The 16922-nt window shown below is 32.7% G+C and overlaps 1 protein-coding gene across 1 annotated transcript in view; it reads left to right on the top strand.

Moving 5' to 3' along the window:
* Positions 1-11171: 11171 nt before the first annotated feature.
* Positions 11172-16922, top strand: part of LOC114296141 (fanconi-associated nuclease 1 homolog) — a 44563-nt gene continuing 38812 nt past the window's right edge. Inside the window, 4 exon segments of the mRNA XM_082880781.1 lie at positions 11172-11369; positions 11863-11915; positions 13192-13266; positions 13414-13524. Coding sequence (XP_082736907.1) covers positions 11172-11369; positions 11863-11915; positions 13192-13266; positions 13414-13524 — 437 coding nt within the window.

Raw genomic sequence — 16922 nt, 5'->3', positions numbered from 1 at the left:
TTTGGTAATACTCTGATGAATGAATTAATAAATTGTCTTCTTTAAATAATGCATGTCAATGATATATAATGGGTTAATTTTGAGGGCGTTACATATGCTAACCTCTTTTTTTTTTTTCTCTTTTTTTTTTTCTTGACCTCAATAGATGAATCATGGACTTATTGTTTAGGGAAATAAAAGGAGCACGGATCAGCATGTGTGAGCTTTTGTTCTCATGTAGTACCTTATATCATATACCTGTAGATGTAGACCATATTTAAATCTTCCATTTCTTTTCTACAGCTACATCCAACAACTGAGGGAGGCATGCACAACTTTGTGACGTTCATTGAAGTCCTGCGTGATAGACCCCCTGGCCATGATTGGGAGCTTGAACTAGGGGTCACATGCGGTGACTACCCATTTGGTATGTTATAGGTCAATTTTCTGATCCATCTATTAGTTTGATATATCAAGATTGGTTATGTGCTGATCTGTTTTGTTTTTGTATAGATATGATCGTTGAATCGATGAGTGCTGCTTTGAAGAGATCAAGGACGACTTGTTTTGCCAGTTCTTGTTGATCTAGGTATATGCTTGACGTATGGTTTGGATTTACTAAAATCAACGCAAATCTGCTCTGTTTTTGGTGGTTATGGACAAGATCCAGAGGCATTTTAGAGTTTAGTATAGATCTTGACTGTTAATGTTTTTGAATTGGCTTAACTGGATCGAGTAATCATAGTTGAACTTGCTGCTGATAAATTTCCTATGGAGACTCTTGTTGTTGCTTAGCATCAGAATCAATACTATAGTAGAAGCAGCAGGGCTCATAACGGCCCTGCAAGATTTGGATCATTTGGATCCCCTCCTTCGATAGGTTTCAAAGAATCACCATTGTCACCCTCCAATATTTATTGTCTCTTACCTTGTAAACGAGAGAGAAAGGCATATATACAAATCTCCCTTGGTGGAGGTTCATGTATGATTGTTAATTTATTATGTCACAAAACAATTGATCCCATAAATTAGAGGTAGCTTGTTCTGAGATAACGTGCTTTTACATTATTTATAACTTATTTGATTATAAATTACTACTGATTATTTAATGAGGTTATTTTTAGTTGATTCTTATTATTTGATTCTTCTTTTTGAATTTTGGGTTGTAGAGATATCTAAAGGGTGCCACACCTAAGTACAGCTTGAAGCCTCTTGTGCCAAGGTTGTCTGATACAAAGCCTGATATTGATGTTGAGAAAATGCTTTTTTAGAGATTCTTTTTGAAGAAACTGCTGCTATTCTTCATTTGAACTGTCACTACTTTGATTTGAATGTGGAAACTTTTAGTTTTAATTTTTGTAAAATTTTACCTTCTATATACTCATTATGGTTTGGGAATAGAGTGCCTTTAATGCGTGGATGTCAATTTTTTTAAATATGATTGGATGATATTTAATTTTGTGCATTTTTAGCTATGAGATTAAATGATTACAAAATTCTCAACTTTGATTTTTAAAATGTGTTGTAGAGAAAGTTATATGTCTTTTAGTATAGCGATCCCGGGTTTACCCTTGTTGAACCGTGATCCAGACATGTGTCTGTGGATGTTGGTAGTTGATTATTATCTTGTTTACATCCTTTTACTTCGTACTTGAGTTATAGGATGTGTTGGGCAGGTTTGTTACAGGTTGGTTGAGTTTAGAAACCAAAACTAGTTGCGCAGATTTTGACCTGTCCGCTCGAGCGGGGGTGTTGGCGCTCGAGCGGGAATTGCACCCATCCAGTATTTCCTGTGCAGTGTTGGACGCTCGAGCGTGGTATTGGCCGCTCGAGCGGGGTTGTGTGAGTGTCGCTCGAGCGGGGAGTTGGAAGCTCGAGCGGAGACCTGGTTCTGTAAAAGTTCTGGGAGTGTGTATCCGCCGCTCGAGCAGGATTGTTGACGCTCGAGCGGGAGTCTGTGAGTGACGCTCGAGCGGGGTGTTTGACGCTCGAGCGGGGCGACTGGGTTTAAGTTCCGTGTTTTGACTTTTCAAATCACTTTTTCACTTTCTCTTCTCTCTCCTACTTTTCCAAAAAACACCATTGTTGAGCCTCTCACTCTAAAACTCTACCTTCTCTCTAGGTTTTGATCTAGTAGGAGTGATTTGCTCATCTTTGGCCTTTACAAAAAAGTTGTTGATCGTCGGGGGCTACATTTTAATTTGAAAATTTCGGGATTTGAAGCACGTTGGGTTTTGTCATCTTCTCCTTTGGGGCTCCGAATTTGAGGTAGGGATATCCTACTCCTCTCTATGGATTTTGTCTTTAAATTTTGGTATTTTGAGATGTTGGGGTTGGTTTGGTAATCTTGTGAAGATTTGGGGCTTTTGTGTTATTTTACAAATGTTGGGGTTTTATTTATAATAAACCTAGATGCATGTTTGGTATAGAGAAATGGAAATAAATGTTGAATCATTGATGAAAATGGGACCCAAGGGTTGTAATGGTAATTATGGAAAATGACCTAATTACATTGTTGATTAATTGAGATAATTAATTGTGAGAAATGAGGAAATGAAATGGAATTGTTGAGATTGGGAATGTATGGGGTTAAAGGGCGTAGTTGAATTGTCTATCACTCGCCGAAGTGAAATGTTGATTGAATATCCATTTGTGCATTTATTTTCTGTTTAGAAATAATTGCTTTGGGCTATCGGTGGAGGATAGTCGTGATTGTTGTAGACAATGCATGATGATTAGGCAAACGGAAACTAATCAATGGAATGTGTCATGGAATTTGACGGTTGATAGAATACATTAACTGTATGTGTCGAGTGATTGTATATAGAACCAATGTGTTTGTATACGTTATGTGTAGAGGAGGAGATGGGGGATGTACTCCACGGTTTAGGGGAAGATAGGGGATGTACCTCTAAACCGGATAGTGTTGGGAGAAGATAAGGGATGAACTCCGTAGATACAGCTCATATGCTTGTCTAGAGAAGTGAAGATAGAGCTCTTATGCTTATCTTTGTGAAGTGTGGATATAGCTTATATGCTTATCTGTGAATGTGGGATATTGTTGTTATACATATCTGTTGGGAATGTGGATATAGCTTATATGCTTATCTGTGAATGTGGGATATAGTTTTATACATATCTGTTGAGATGATGATAGAGCTAATATGCTTATCTGTTGAAAAAGGGAAAATGAAAAGTAATTTGGACTCATAAGTCGTTTGACATAAATATGTGATTTATCTGAATGTATTAGTGTTGGCCATCTATCAATTGCTAATCTTTTAGTCATTGTTCATGGTTGGTTTAGTGTATTTCTACTGGGCTGTGGCTCATCCTATATGGGAATATCATTTTCAGGTACAAGTAGAATGCCACCTCCAAGGACATAGCTTGGGAGGCTAGAGGCGGACATACTTTTGTCGTTTTGTTTTTGATGTATTACATGTAAATTCAAGCCAAGGGCTAAATATGTAAATGAGTTAGTACTCTTTTGTTGTAACCAAGTGTTAACTTGGAAATCTGTAAGCCCGTAGGGCATTGTGCTTTTGTTGTTAACATGTAATACTTTTGTAATGAAACTCTGATGAATGTAAGGTTGTGGGACTTTTATATATCAATGCATATTTATTTGATGGGTTTAATGTAGTTATTTTGAGGGCGTTACATTTAGCAACCAAATATCATTGTCGTTAAAAATGTCATTATTTTGTTTTTCGCGACCAAATTAGGACATTTTATGACAAAGTATTAACGACCAAATATTTAGTCTTGTAAAATCAAATATCTTGTGACAATATAAAATTGGTCGCTAAAGACTTTTCTAGACACACTTTTAGTGACTTTTTTAGTGACGAAATTAATTTTGTCACAAAAATCATTTAGAGACCAAAATAATAGTTTTAGCGACCAAAATAATTGGACACCAAAAGTCTTATATGTTGTAATGTATGTTGATTTTTGGCTATTTTTTAAAAAAGAAAACATTAATTGGCTACTAAAAATTGAAATTTAAAATTTAAGTCATAGTTAACAAAGCACTTAATGAATATTCACCTATGATTTAGAAATTCAAATTTCAAAATTTGATACCTAATAAAATACACATGATTTAAGGAATTGATTTCCATGCTTGTTCAAAAACAAAAGGAATTGATTTCAATAATTTAAAAAAAAAAATCTATATATGATATAAGCAAAATAGGATTTTTAGTGAGAAGAAATAAGAGAGCTCCCAAGTGCTCAATCTAAATTTCTTGATTTTTCAATTTTAAAAAATAATTGATAAATCACACTATGCATTTTTTATTCCTAAAATCGATCCTTCCTTACAATCAAACAAACAAGGAGTTTTCTAATAAAAAATAATATTTAATAAATCATACACTCAAGGAGTTTCACAAGTAAAAAACAATTAGAGAAAATTATTAAAAAGTCCAAGATAAGGAAAGTATCTGCCATTAGGTCCAATGGATATTTTTTGTTGGTGAAATGTCCACCCTTTGTGAAACAATTTGGTGAGAAATCTTTTTGTTTTACTGGAAGGATATTTTATTTTTAATTTTACCCCTTAATTTATCTGTTGACTTTTTTTTTTAATTTGTGTTGACTTTTTGTTGACTATCTGTTCAAATTTATATCTATATATTCAAATTATTTTCTATCTATTCAAATTTATATGTATCTGTTCAATATTTGTTCAATTTTTCCCATTACCTATTTAAATTTATATCTATCTATTCAAAAAAAATTCCCTATATGTTCAAATTTTATCTGTCCAAAATTTCATTTGTTCAATTTTTTTATCTATTAAAATAAAAATTCATTGTGAATATTGAACTCTCAGATTATCCTACCAGTACAACAACTCTCAGATTATCCTATCTGTTCAACAAGAACAAAAAAAAAAAAAAATCTCAGATTATCCACTATCTGTTGGAAACAATCTGTCTGTGTCAATTTTTTTTCATCTATTGCAATCATCAACAGCAACAACAGCAACAAAGAACAAATAGATAATCAAATTCTAGAAAGAAAAAAGAAAAAGAAAATCAAATCATCATCAACAACAAGAAGCTTGATAGATAAATAAATAAATAAATAAAAAGAAAAAAAAAAGAATAGATAGTCTTGTCACTGGGCATTGTCCATCAGGTTGCAAAATAAAGCAAAATCCACAATGTAAATCTAATAGAGTCATAGATCTAACAATGACATTATCAAATATGAAAGAAAAATAAAAATTAGGGCTTGTGGACGATAGATTGGAGAGATAATCTCACCTGAATGCCATGTTCGAAATGACACAGAACCACCAGCGCCACTGTCCTGCAACTGCTACTGAAACAAAATCACCTCCGCAAGAGGTCACTCGTAAATGGAGCTTTCGACATAGGGTTTCAACTAAAATCTGTGCACCATGAACGATTCCGATCTCTAATCTCTCGAGATCGACCTACGTGAACCGTTGTAGAATCGGCGACGATCAATTAGGGCTTGTGGTAGTCATTTTGATCGAAGAGACGTCTTCAGAGATGTCGATGGTGGAGTCAACGACGGCGAAGGAGGTGGAGGACTCTAAACCACCGTCCTCTCCGGTATCGTCGAAGTATGTGTTGTCCATCGCAGCTTCTTGATCACTCATGTTTGGGCTCTCTCTCTCTCTCTCTCTCTCTCTGTACAACTAAAAGCGTGGCTGATTTCCAATGACTTCAACCTGGTTTATATAAGAAGAAGTTTGATGGCTATTAAGGGATGGTTTGGTTATGATTTAGGATTTCAAATTTCAAAATTTGATAATGTGGGTGTTTGGGAAGGGGCTATTTTAGAGACTTTTGATTTTTTGGTTATTTTAATAGATTATTTTAGTTTTTGCGTGGAGAAGATGTGATGGATTTTTATTTGAGTTGTTGTATTAAAAAATGTGTTGAAATGATATTTGAAGTGAAAATGACAACTTTGTCCTTAACCTCACATTTTTCAAAATTAATCTAAAGGGGCAAAATCGTAATTTCAGCCTCAAAGACTAGGCTGTTACAATGTGTGCCCACACACTATCATGACAGTGTAGGGCTGCCCACTACTGCCGGCTTTGCTTTTTTTTTTTTCATTTAATATAAATCATTGATTTAGAATTTTTGAGGCTTTTTGATTTTTTAGTATTTGAGGCTATTTTTAGCCTCAAAAGTGGGTTCCAAACACTACCAATAAAATATTCATCATTTTAAGGAATTGTTTCTTATAATAAAAAAAACAATTTATATATTATATAAGTAAAATAAAATTTTTAGTGGGAAGAAATATGAGAATTCCAAGTGTTCAATCTAAATTTTTTAATTTAAAAAAAATAATTAATAAATTACACACTCAAACACCTTTTTAAACAATGAATGCATTTTCCATTCCTAAAATCATTCATTCCTTACAATCAAGGAAACAGTCTTCTACTTAAAAAATAATAATTAAAAAATCAAACACTCAATGAGTTTTCTGAGAAAAAAATAAAAATAAATCAGACACTCAAAAAATATTTTGCAATAAATATTTTCTATTAAAACATTTTAAATTCTTAACCATAAAGTATAAAATGATTTATAGCGAAAATATTTATGAATTAATTCCTATATTTTAGTTTACCCAAATTTAGATTTTGGAATTGAGTATTTTCCTTTCAAATTCCTAAATTTGAATTTTGAATTTTGAAATAGATTTGTTACATTTCCTTTTCAAATTCGTGAGAGCCAATGCATTTAGGAAGATTAGGGAGATTAGAAAAGGGGTTTTTTTTTTTTCCATTTATTTATCATTCCTTTTTGAAAACCATAAATTATGGGCTTATTTATATTTTTAAAATTGATAGTTTAATAGATTAGCATTTATATAATTTATTTTTAATTATAAATATTCAAAAAATTACTATGAAAAATTAGAGCACTCACAAGGCTCTTAGTTAAAAAGACTTTTTGGCTTTATATATATAGACAGATAGATATATAATTAAATTCTAGTGAACGGTTTATCCTATTAAATTTTGAAATGGAAAAATATATCTTCTTTCTAAAAAGTGTTAAATTATGGAACAATTACGTTCTAGAGAATTGCTTCCATATAATGTCACAAATTTAAATTTTGAAATGGTTGAACAAACTTTCTATTTAAAAGTCATAATTTATAGGATAATTAGAAATTTATTTATATGATTAAATGAGAATTAAAAAATAGATGATGAGTTAGCCAATAGTGTTTTTCTTATATAAACAATTTTAAAATTAAATAAATTAATTCCTGTTGAAAAAAGGGAGATTAACTAATAAGTCCCATATTTTGGATTTGTAATCCATATAGTCCCATATTTATTTTGTGATCCATTTAGTCATTTTGGATGTGTAATGACTTATTTTTCCAGGCCCGACCCGAGCCGGGTCAAAATTACACCCCTAGTCACATCATACCAGCCACATTGTCACATTTGAGAAAAGTACACTAAAGAGTTTTTTTTTTTTTTTTTTTTGAAGTGTCAAATCATACTCACCACATTTCACATTAAAGCACACTAAAGATTTTTTTTTGAAGTGTCACATCATATCCGCCACGTTGTCACATTAGGAAAAAGAAGTGCACTAAAAAGTTTTTTTTTTTTAGAGTAAAAGTTTTGGAGTGTCACATCATATTCGCCACATTATCACATTAGGAAAAGTACACTAATAAGTTTTTAATTTTTTTAGAGTATCACATTGTTGGAGTATCATATTAATACCTGCCACATTAGAGTATTACATCATACCTGTCACATTAATAAAAAGGTACATCTATCTACCAAAACACTACCAAAATAAAAAAAATAAGACCACACGGAAAGAAACTCTCCACAAATAGGACTTAACAAATCAATAGAAAAAAATTGAGACTAATTGGAGTACTTATTTGTGAGATGAAATTTATTACTAAATATCCCTTGAAAAGAAGGTAAATTAGCTAGGTAATATATATATATATAGTACTAGCATATTACCTATGCTATGCATGTGTATAAATAAATAATCAAGATTTATTTTTTAAAATTAAACAATAATATAAAATTTATCTAAAATATGTAGTAAAACTGATTTATAATCAATTAAATACATGTCATAATTTAATTAATAAAAATTAAATAATAAATTACAAAAGTAATATGGTAAAATATAAATACATTTCGTTTTATAAGTTTTACAATTTTAGTTTACCATATGATAGTAGTAAATTACATTTGTTAATATACTAATGTTTTCATATTTTCTTTGTTAAAAAAATTAAAGTTAAAAAAATAGTTGAGAGTTTAAACCTTGAAGAAACCCTATTGAATTGTAATTATATATAATATAGATATAGATTATTTAAAATTGAAAAATATAAATATAAATTACTCAATCATAATATATGCCAACCTCTACATACATATATATATATATATATATATATATATATATATGTTTAGTGTGTATGAAAATAATGAGTTCTGATATATCCGTTAAGTAGTAATGGCCATGGCAAGAAAAAAAATATGCTACAAAATTTTATTGTATAAGAGCATCTCCAACGGTGAATCAGATTTTTCACCAAATTTGAGTAAAAAATGACTCATTTTACCAAATTTGATACCACTCGCTCCAACGATGCACTTTCATCAAATTTGTGCCGGGACAACCGGTTGGTCGACCGGTTAAGTGAAATTTTTTTTTTTTTTGATTTTTTTTTTGAACTTTTTGAACCTTTTAGTGGTCGACCGGTTGGTCAACCGGTAAGGCAATTTTTTTTTTTTTTTTTTTTTTACTGTTTGAACCTTTTCTTCGAACCGTTTGAACCTTTAGGCGGTCGACTGGTTGGTCAACCGGCCGGGCAACCGACTGGTTGACCGGTTGGTCTCTCCCAACGGTCAGGAACAGTGATTTGGTGAAATGCTTCGCCTGTTCTCGTTTTGGTAAAAGATTTGCTGAATTCTCGATTTGATATCAATTTGGTGAAACCGTTGGAGCTCAAAAAAGTGGCTTTTTCATCAAATTTTGAATTTGATACCAGGTTTGATGAACCGTTGGAGATGGTCTAAATCATTTTATACTTTATGGTGAAAATTTTAAAATATTTTAGTAGAAAATATTTACCGCAAAATATTTTTTGAGTGTGTGATTTATTAATTATTATTTTTTTACTCTGAAAACTCCTTGAGTGTATGATTTATTAATTATTATTTTTTAATTAGAAAACTCCTTATTTGTTTGATTGTATGGAATGAATGCTTTTAGGGAATGATTTTAGGAATGAAAAATGCATTCCTTCATTAAAAAGGTGTTTGAGTTGAGTGTGTGATTTATTAATTATTTTTAAACTGAAAAATCAAAAAATTTAGATTGAGCACTTGGAACTCTCATATTTCTTCTCACTAAAAACCCTATTTTGCTTATATAATATATAGATTTTTTTTTTTAATTATCGAAATCAATTCCTTAAATCATGTGTATTTTGTTAGGTATCAAATTTTGAAATTTGAATTTCTAAATCATAGGTGAATATTCATTAAGTGCTTTGTTAACTATGATTTAAATTTTAAATTTAGATTTTTAGTAGCCAATTAACGTTTTCTTTTTTAAAAAAAATAGCCAAAAGTCAACATAATTGGTTTGGAGTTTTCAAACTCCTACAACTCTCGTGGTTATAAAATATATACTAGTGTACAACTCACGCTATGCACGAGATTAAATAATGAGAGTTAAATTTATTTTTTGATTAATTAAAAATAATTTTAAAAAATCGATAAGCAAATTTTAATTATTTTAATTAAGTGATTATTTGACATTGACATTTTAAAGAGGAATTTTTTTTATGATCTTTGATATTAAGATTTTATAAGATAAAAGACCTATAATATTTTCATAGTAGTTGGCGTCCCTCAACATTTTTACAGAAAAATTCGATAAACAAAAATTTCAACCCAACACATAGAAATTTATCTGATTTCACAAAGAAATTTTGAAATTTCTTTGGTATGATCATAGAGAAGTTTCATCGAGGGACTTTAGCTAATAAAAATACATATTGGATCTCTCCTACTATTCAAAGTTGGAGAGGGATGTTTTACTAATTTTCACATTTTAAAATGGCTTTTTGACCATTTTAAGAGATAATAAAAATTAAGAATGGATTTTTTAATTGTATGAGAAAACGTGAGGAAAATTCATGTAGAAAATTTTTAAGCTTTGCTAAGAATATGAAATTAATCTCATTCCATGACTTGAATCAATAAAATTTTGAAGTTAATTTAAAATATCATATTTGCTTTTAAATTAAATAATTCAAAAAACGTTAGTATATCTTGATTCTATTTTTCTATCTTTGTTTCTTGAGAGATAACAAAGTCATGGCAACAGTGTCGACGACGAAGACATGGTGATCCTCCACCAAGCATGTCTCCTCGAGAACTAGATGGAAAAGAAAGTTCACGACAAGGTTTCTGGTTGACGATGCCAATTGGTGCTCAAATCGCGAGACTAATGCTTTATTATTCAAATCCTCTTCAAGTTCTTCAAATTTTGGTTCCAGTGCGCTCTCAATCTCATCCTCCGACATTGAGTTTTGGGGGAAATCGAGGTCTTATTTTTTCACCGCAGTAATGTCGAGGACAAAGAAACAAGAATTGAAGACTTCTCCAATGACTTTTTCTTGGCATTTCTCATTCCCGTCATCGATGCAATGGTACATTTCGTTGAGAAGATTGGAAGAGAATGATGGGTTTCAAGGATTTCTTTTCAATCTAACTTCTCTCAATGATTTATGACTACTGTACATTTCTTCTCTGTACATATATGTATTTTTGTGCATGTCCAGTATATATATATATATATATATATATCAGTTTCTTAAATAACAAAGAAAAAAAGAAAAAGAAAAAGATAGGACTAGTACAGAAGGGATCAACTGATGAACAGAGAGAAGAAGCAAAAAACAAGAGAAAAAGATTTGGGAGATTAGTGTTTTGTAAAGAGAAAGATATGTTTTTTCTCGCTTTCTACAAAACACCAATCGCCCAAATCTTTTTTTTCTTGTTCTTTGCTTTTTCTCTCTGTTCATCATTTGATCCCCTCTCTACTAGTCTTGTCTCTTTTTTTTTTCTTTATTATTTAAGAAACTGATATATATTAGACATGCACAAAAATACATATATGTACAAAGAAGAAATGTACAGTAGCCATAAATCATTGAGAGAAGATAGACTGAAAAGAAATCCTCGAAACCCATCATTCTCTTCCAAGTTTCTCGATGAAATGTATCGTTCCATCAATGGCGGGAACGCGAAATGCCAAGAAAAAGTCACCGGAGAAGTCTTAAATTCTTGTTTCTTCGTCCTCGACACTATTGTTGTGAAACAATAAGTCCTCAATTTCTCTCAACATTTTCACAAAAAAAAATTCGATAAATAAAAATTTCGTCCTGACATAGAGAAATTTCTCTAATTTCACAAAGAAACTTTGAAATTTCTCTGGTTTGATCATAGAGAAGTTTCATCATGGGACTTTAGCTAATAAAAAATACATATTGGATCTCTCCTAATTTTCAAAGTTTGCGAGGGATGTTTTACTAATTTTCCCATTTTAAAATGGCTTTTTGACCATTTTAAGAGATAATAAAAATTAAGAATGGATTTTTTAATTGTATGAGAAAGCGCGAGGAAAATTCATTAAGAAATTTTTTGAGCTTTTCTATATAGCGATTCCAGTTTTAACCCAACCCTTTTGCATCTTGGACTCGGGCTTCGTGGTTTCATATTGTTGTTTACATCTTACTTCCCTTGTATCTCCTTATTTTTGGCTATTGAATTGTGGTGGTTGCGTTTGGGACATGTTGGTTGCTTAGTTTCCAAATGGGAGCATTGCAAATGGTTATGGAAGTAGTTATGAGGTTGTGAGGTAACAAAATGGTTGATTTTGATACTTGGGTTGAATTCTGAAAAAGCGAGAAGTTTGCCCTAAAATGTCTCAAAGATTTATTTTGTATAAATAAATGGAAATGGATATTGGAAATGTGGAATTAGACAATTGATTGTATAAATGGTGGAGTTGGATATGTATTGTCACTCACCCATGGAATTTGGGTAATTCATGTCTTGAGGTTGTACATCTGTTTAGAAATATGTGTTTTGGGCTATCGGTGGAGGATAACTATGATTGTTGTAAAAATTGCATGAGGATTAGGTAAATTGAAACTAATTTCTCATCTGTTGTCATTGCATATGATTATGTCTTTAAATACATTGTATATGTATGATGTTGGGAGGAGAAATGGGATGTACTTCATGTTTGGGAGAAGATAGGGGATGTACTCTATTGAATTAAGTTGGCCTGTTTGTCTAGGGTGAAAGTCCCGAAAACCACACATATGTATATATATGGGTTCCGATTCCCATGGACTAGAGATCCATAAAATGGCAAATAGAAGTGATTGTATGATGGTAGTACTAGTAGAGACCTATTGATTTGTATTCTCAGTTTGATTGTCTGAATGAAACGGAACAGATGCTATGAATTGAAATAATACAGTTAGTATTGCTTAGCTTGCAAAAGAATTATGAAACGGTTTATCAATGACATTGTAATTGCATATCACCCTTATATCTTCATTAAGTTTCATATGTTGTACTGGATTATTTTTACTGGGCCTTGGCTCACCCTATATGGGAAAACCATTTTCAGGTGTTGGTGATATACCTCCGCCTAGGACTTGGCTTGGGAGGATTGTGGAGCTGAAGGCTCATCTTGTTTATTTTGCCTGTATTTTGTATTTCTTATTTGTATAAGCCTAAGGCTTTATTTGTATTGAGCTTATGACTCACATTTGTTGTACCCAAACAGTGGCTTAGAAAGATGCAAGCCATCCAGGTATATGACTATCTGTGTAACTTTCATTTTTTTATGAATGTATATTAAACTCTAATTAATGAAAGGATGATGTTTCACTTATACTACCGCTTATGATGGGTTTATCGTATTTATTTTGGGGCATTACAACTTGGTATCAGAGCATACCCGGTTTGAATACTTTGGATACATGAAAAGTGGTTATTACAACAATGGGTTTGTCTCGCTTTATAAAGTCGTTAGTATGTGTGGTATGCTATGTGATAACTTGCTTATGTGATTATATGGGTATGGGATTTCACTCCTATGATGTTGATTTGGTCTACAGGTTTCTAGAAGTCGTGTCAGAAGAGCATTTGATCACTGCAGTTTCTAATTGGAACTTTGGCAACGCCGTAAGACGGTCATTATCTAGGAAGGAAATTCATATGTGTTTATGTGACTAGGTGCTTACGTAGAGTGGATTAAAGGTTTTCCATTGTACCAAGACTTGAGTAATTTGGCTTCGGCACATTTGTGACTGTGCTAATCTTTGGGTTACCCTTACTAGGATGCCTAGACGAGGAAGTGACAATTTCCCTCCATTCACACGGGAAGAATTGTGGAAACAATTCATGGAGTTGCGCCAAGGTACTACACCTTTGGTACAGTTTGAAGCATGGTTTACTAACCTGTCGCGATTTGCTCTGGAGCTGGTGGAGACAGAAGAACTTTGTTGTAACGCCTAAAACAAAAAAAAAAACACAATAAAAGTACACTAACCACTGCTCCTTATAGTAAACCGAAATAAATCTCTAACACTTGCATACATAAATATAAGAGATTTACAAAATAGTTCCATATGTGAATATACATTCAACGACTATACTACATGACTCTATAGCATGTAGAACATCCAATCAAACATAAATAAATGCCCTCGAGGGCTACAAGTCCAAGGCTTAAGCTTAGTTACATAAAATGGTTGCTCGAACCCATACAAATATAGCCCTTAGCTTGCAAACAAATATAATCACAACAAAACAAGAGCCTTGTGCTCTCAACATACACATCCACACCCTTAATTTAGCAAAATCACCACATCTTTACCTGCACAACATCCCATAGGGGTGAGCACAAAGCCCAGCAGAAACTTCTTAACAAAGTATATACTTTTTATACAAGCCTCATGGAATGAAATACGCATGCCATGCTATGCTTTAAAAATAAAGTTGCATTTTCATCATTTGAAAGCCATCATGCACAAGAAATCATGAAATTTCAACAATCCAATAATTTTAAATCAGGTTCAAGGGGCGGTAAATACGACTTAGGTAATCCCTAGGTTGGTGTCTGCAAGTAGGCATAACTAGCACTACCAAAACCCCACTTTACTGATAGTTAACTGGAAGGCACGTGGTACCTCCTCCACGCATGTTTTCGGTCTTTCACCTTGGACACTCATGTAACTATAGCGATCCCAGTTTTGACTAGACTCTTGTGGTACTCTGGACTTAGGTTTAATGCTTTCATATTGTTGTTTACCTCCCTCTTCCCTCGTATCTCTTTGGAATTGGCTTTAGGGTTGTTGTAGTTGTGTTTGGGCAAGTTGGTCGCTTGTTTTTCAAACCTGGTGTTGCCCAGAATTTTGGCCCTCTACTCGAGCGGCACTTCCTGCGCTCGGGCAGGCTTTGCAAATACTCAGTACTTTTGCAGGTCTGCAAAATTACTGAGAAAGTGATTGCTACGCTCAAGCGGCATTCCTTAGCTCGAGCGGCCTTTCTTACGCTCGAGTGTTGGTCTATTGTCTGTAAACTACTGGATGTGTGTTTTCTATGCTCGAGCGTCACTTCTTGCGCTTGAGCGGTGAGCATCTTGTTCATTGTGTCTTGCCACTCGAGCGGTCTTTCTTGCGCTCGAGCGGAACAACTTTTTGTGTCTAACGCTCGAGCGACACTTCTTGCGCTCAAGCGGACTGTGCGTATATCAGATCACGAAAATGACTTTTTACATCACTTTTTTAGATCTTTTCTGTCTAAAACCTAAAGTTGAGACCCTCTCTCTCTAAAACACTTTCTCTCTCTACATTTTCACCTAGTTCTAGTGATTTCCTCACCTAATCCCTTTGATAACAAGGTAGACCATCTCAAGATCTCCATTTTGATCTGAATAGAGTTGGATTTGGACATCTTTGAAGTTTCACTCTTGCTTGGCTCGTTTTCTCTCTTTGAGGTAGGGATTTTCTACACTTTCATATGGTTTTTAGCTTAGTTATTTGTCATTCTGTAACAATGGTGGGATTTGGGAGTAATTTGAGCAAACCTAGGGATTGGGTGTGAAATAAATTTCTAAGTGAATGTGAAATAAATGGTTATTGGTTGAATGTGAGGTTGTATTGTAGCCAAATACTTGATTTGGGCCATTTGGGTTGATATTTGGAAAAATGGGAGCTTTACCCTAAATGGGTCAAATTATTATTTTGTATAAATAACTGAAATTGATAATGGTAATGTGAAATTGGATGATTATTGATGTAAATGGTGGAGTTGGACACGTGTTGTCTCTCACCCACGAAAATTTAAATAATATATCTGTTTAGAAATTTCTGTATTGGGTTATCGGTGGAGGATAGTTATGATTATTATAGAAATTGCATTAGGATTAAGTAAATTGAAACTAATCTATTGTTGGTTGTCATTGAATATGACTATGATTTATATACATTGTATATGTATGATTGTTTGGGAGGAAAAAAGTGATGCACTCCATTGTTTGGGAGGAGATAGGGGATGGACCCCATTGAAGTTAAGTTGGCTAGAGTGTCCAGGGTGAAAGTCCCGAAATCTTGTGTATACATGGGTGCCGCTCCGGCGGACAAAATTTCTATAAAATGACAGATTTGAAGTGTTTGTGTGGTAGTGTATTGAATTGGAAAACCACTGAGTTGTAGTCTCAGTTGGGTTATTGAAAGATAATAAAATTGACTCATGAATTGAGAAGAATAAATGAGCTTGAAATGGATTGAAGGAAAATTAATTGAAATATGAACTTTGATGTTTTACAGTTATATAAAAATGTAGATATTTTGTCACCAACATTGTATAGGCACATTGTACTTATATCTTTGTCAAATCTCATATATTGTGTTAGATTGTTCCTACTAGGCTTTGGCTCACCCTATTTGGGGAAAACCATTTTTTTTCTGGTGCTAGTGATATGCCTCTGTCAGGGTTATAGCTTGGAGGGACTTTTGGGAGCAAGGGCTTCTTTATTTTGTTATATTCTTTTGTATAGCCAAGGGCTTAAATTGTATTGAGCTAGGCTCACTTTTGTGTAACCAAGCAATGACTTGGAAAGATGTAAGCCTATATGGCCTATGACTATATGTTTAATTTTAATTCTCTTAGCATTGCAACATATGTTGTAGATTCAGGATGAACATTTGTGAATGTATATTGCATGTGTTACTTTTTGTAAATGAACTCTGATGAATGAAAATATCTTATTTCTATTATTCTTTCGCTTATGAGTTGGTTTTATCATATTTTTTTGGGGGCGTAACACCAACTTAATCAATTTTCTCTACACCCCCTATCCGGACTTACCAACATATTTACCCCAAAACACTTCCATGAAATCCCATTTCACAAACGTTTCTCTTTTAAATTCACAATTTTCAATTCTCAATTCAAAGCTCGTAATAACCAAATGAATTAAAGTGCCAATGCATAGCAATATCCTTCCATTTTCAATTCTTTCATACAATTTTTCCCATTTTGGTCACCATTCCCATTTCTCTTTCTAAAGAAACTTCACAAGATTAACATATATACTCATCAATCACTATCGAGGAGCAACAACATTCCACATTTCATGCATTTTTATCAACTTTATCGTTTCACGACTATATCAACATTTAGAGAAATAAACTTCCAAACCCACTAATTCTCATGTTAACATTTGTCATAATGTTGGTCAAAAATCAATTTCATAACATCACCACATTTTCTCAAAATTTCCTAAATTTTTAGGGTTTCCATAAACTAGGTTTTCCTCCTCATTTTGAAAGAAATTATTTCA

The sequence above is a fragment of the Camellia sinensis genome, chromosome 7 (assembly GCF_055761805.1).
Source record: "Camellia sinensis isolate YWXY chromosome 7, ASM5576180v1, whole genome shotgun sequence".
NCBI classification, from domain to species: Eukaryota; Viridiplantae; Streptophyta; class Magnoliopsida; order Ericales; family Theaceae; genus Camellia; species Camellia sinensis.
The sequence above is the reverse complement of the archived record's forward strand: the minus strand, read 5'-3'. Positions and strand labels throughout refer to the sequence as shown.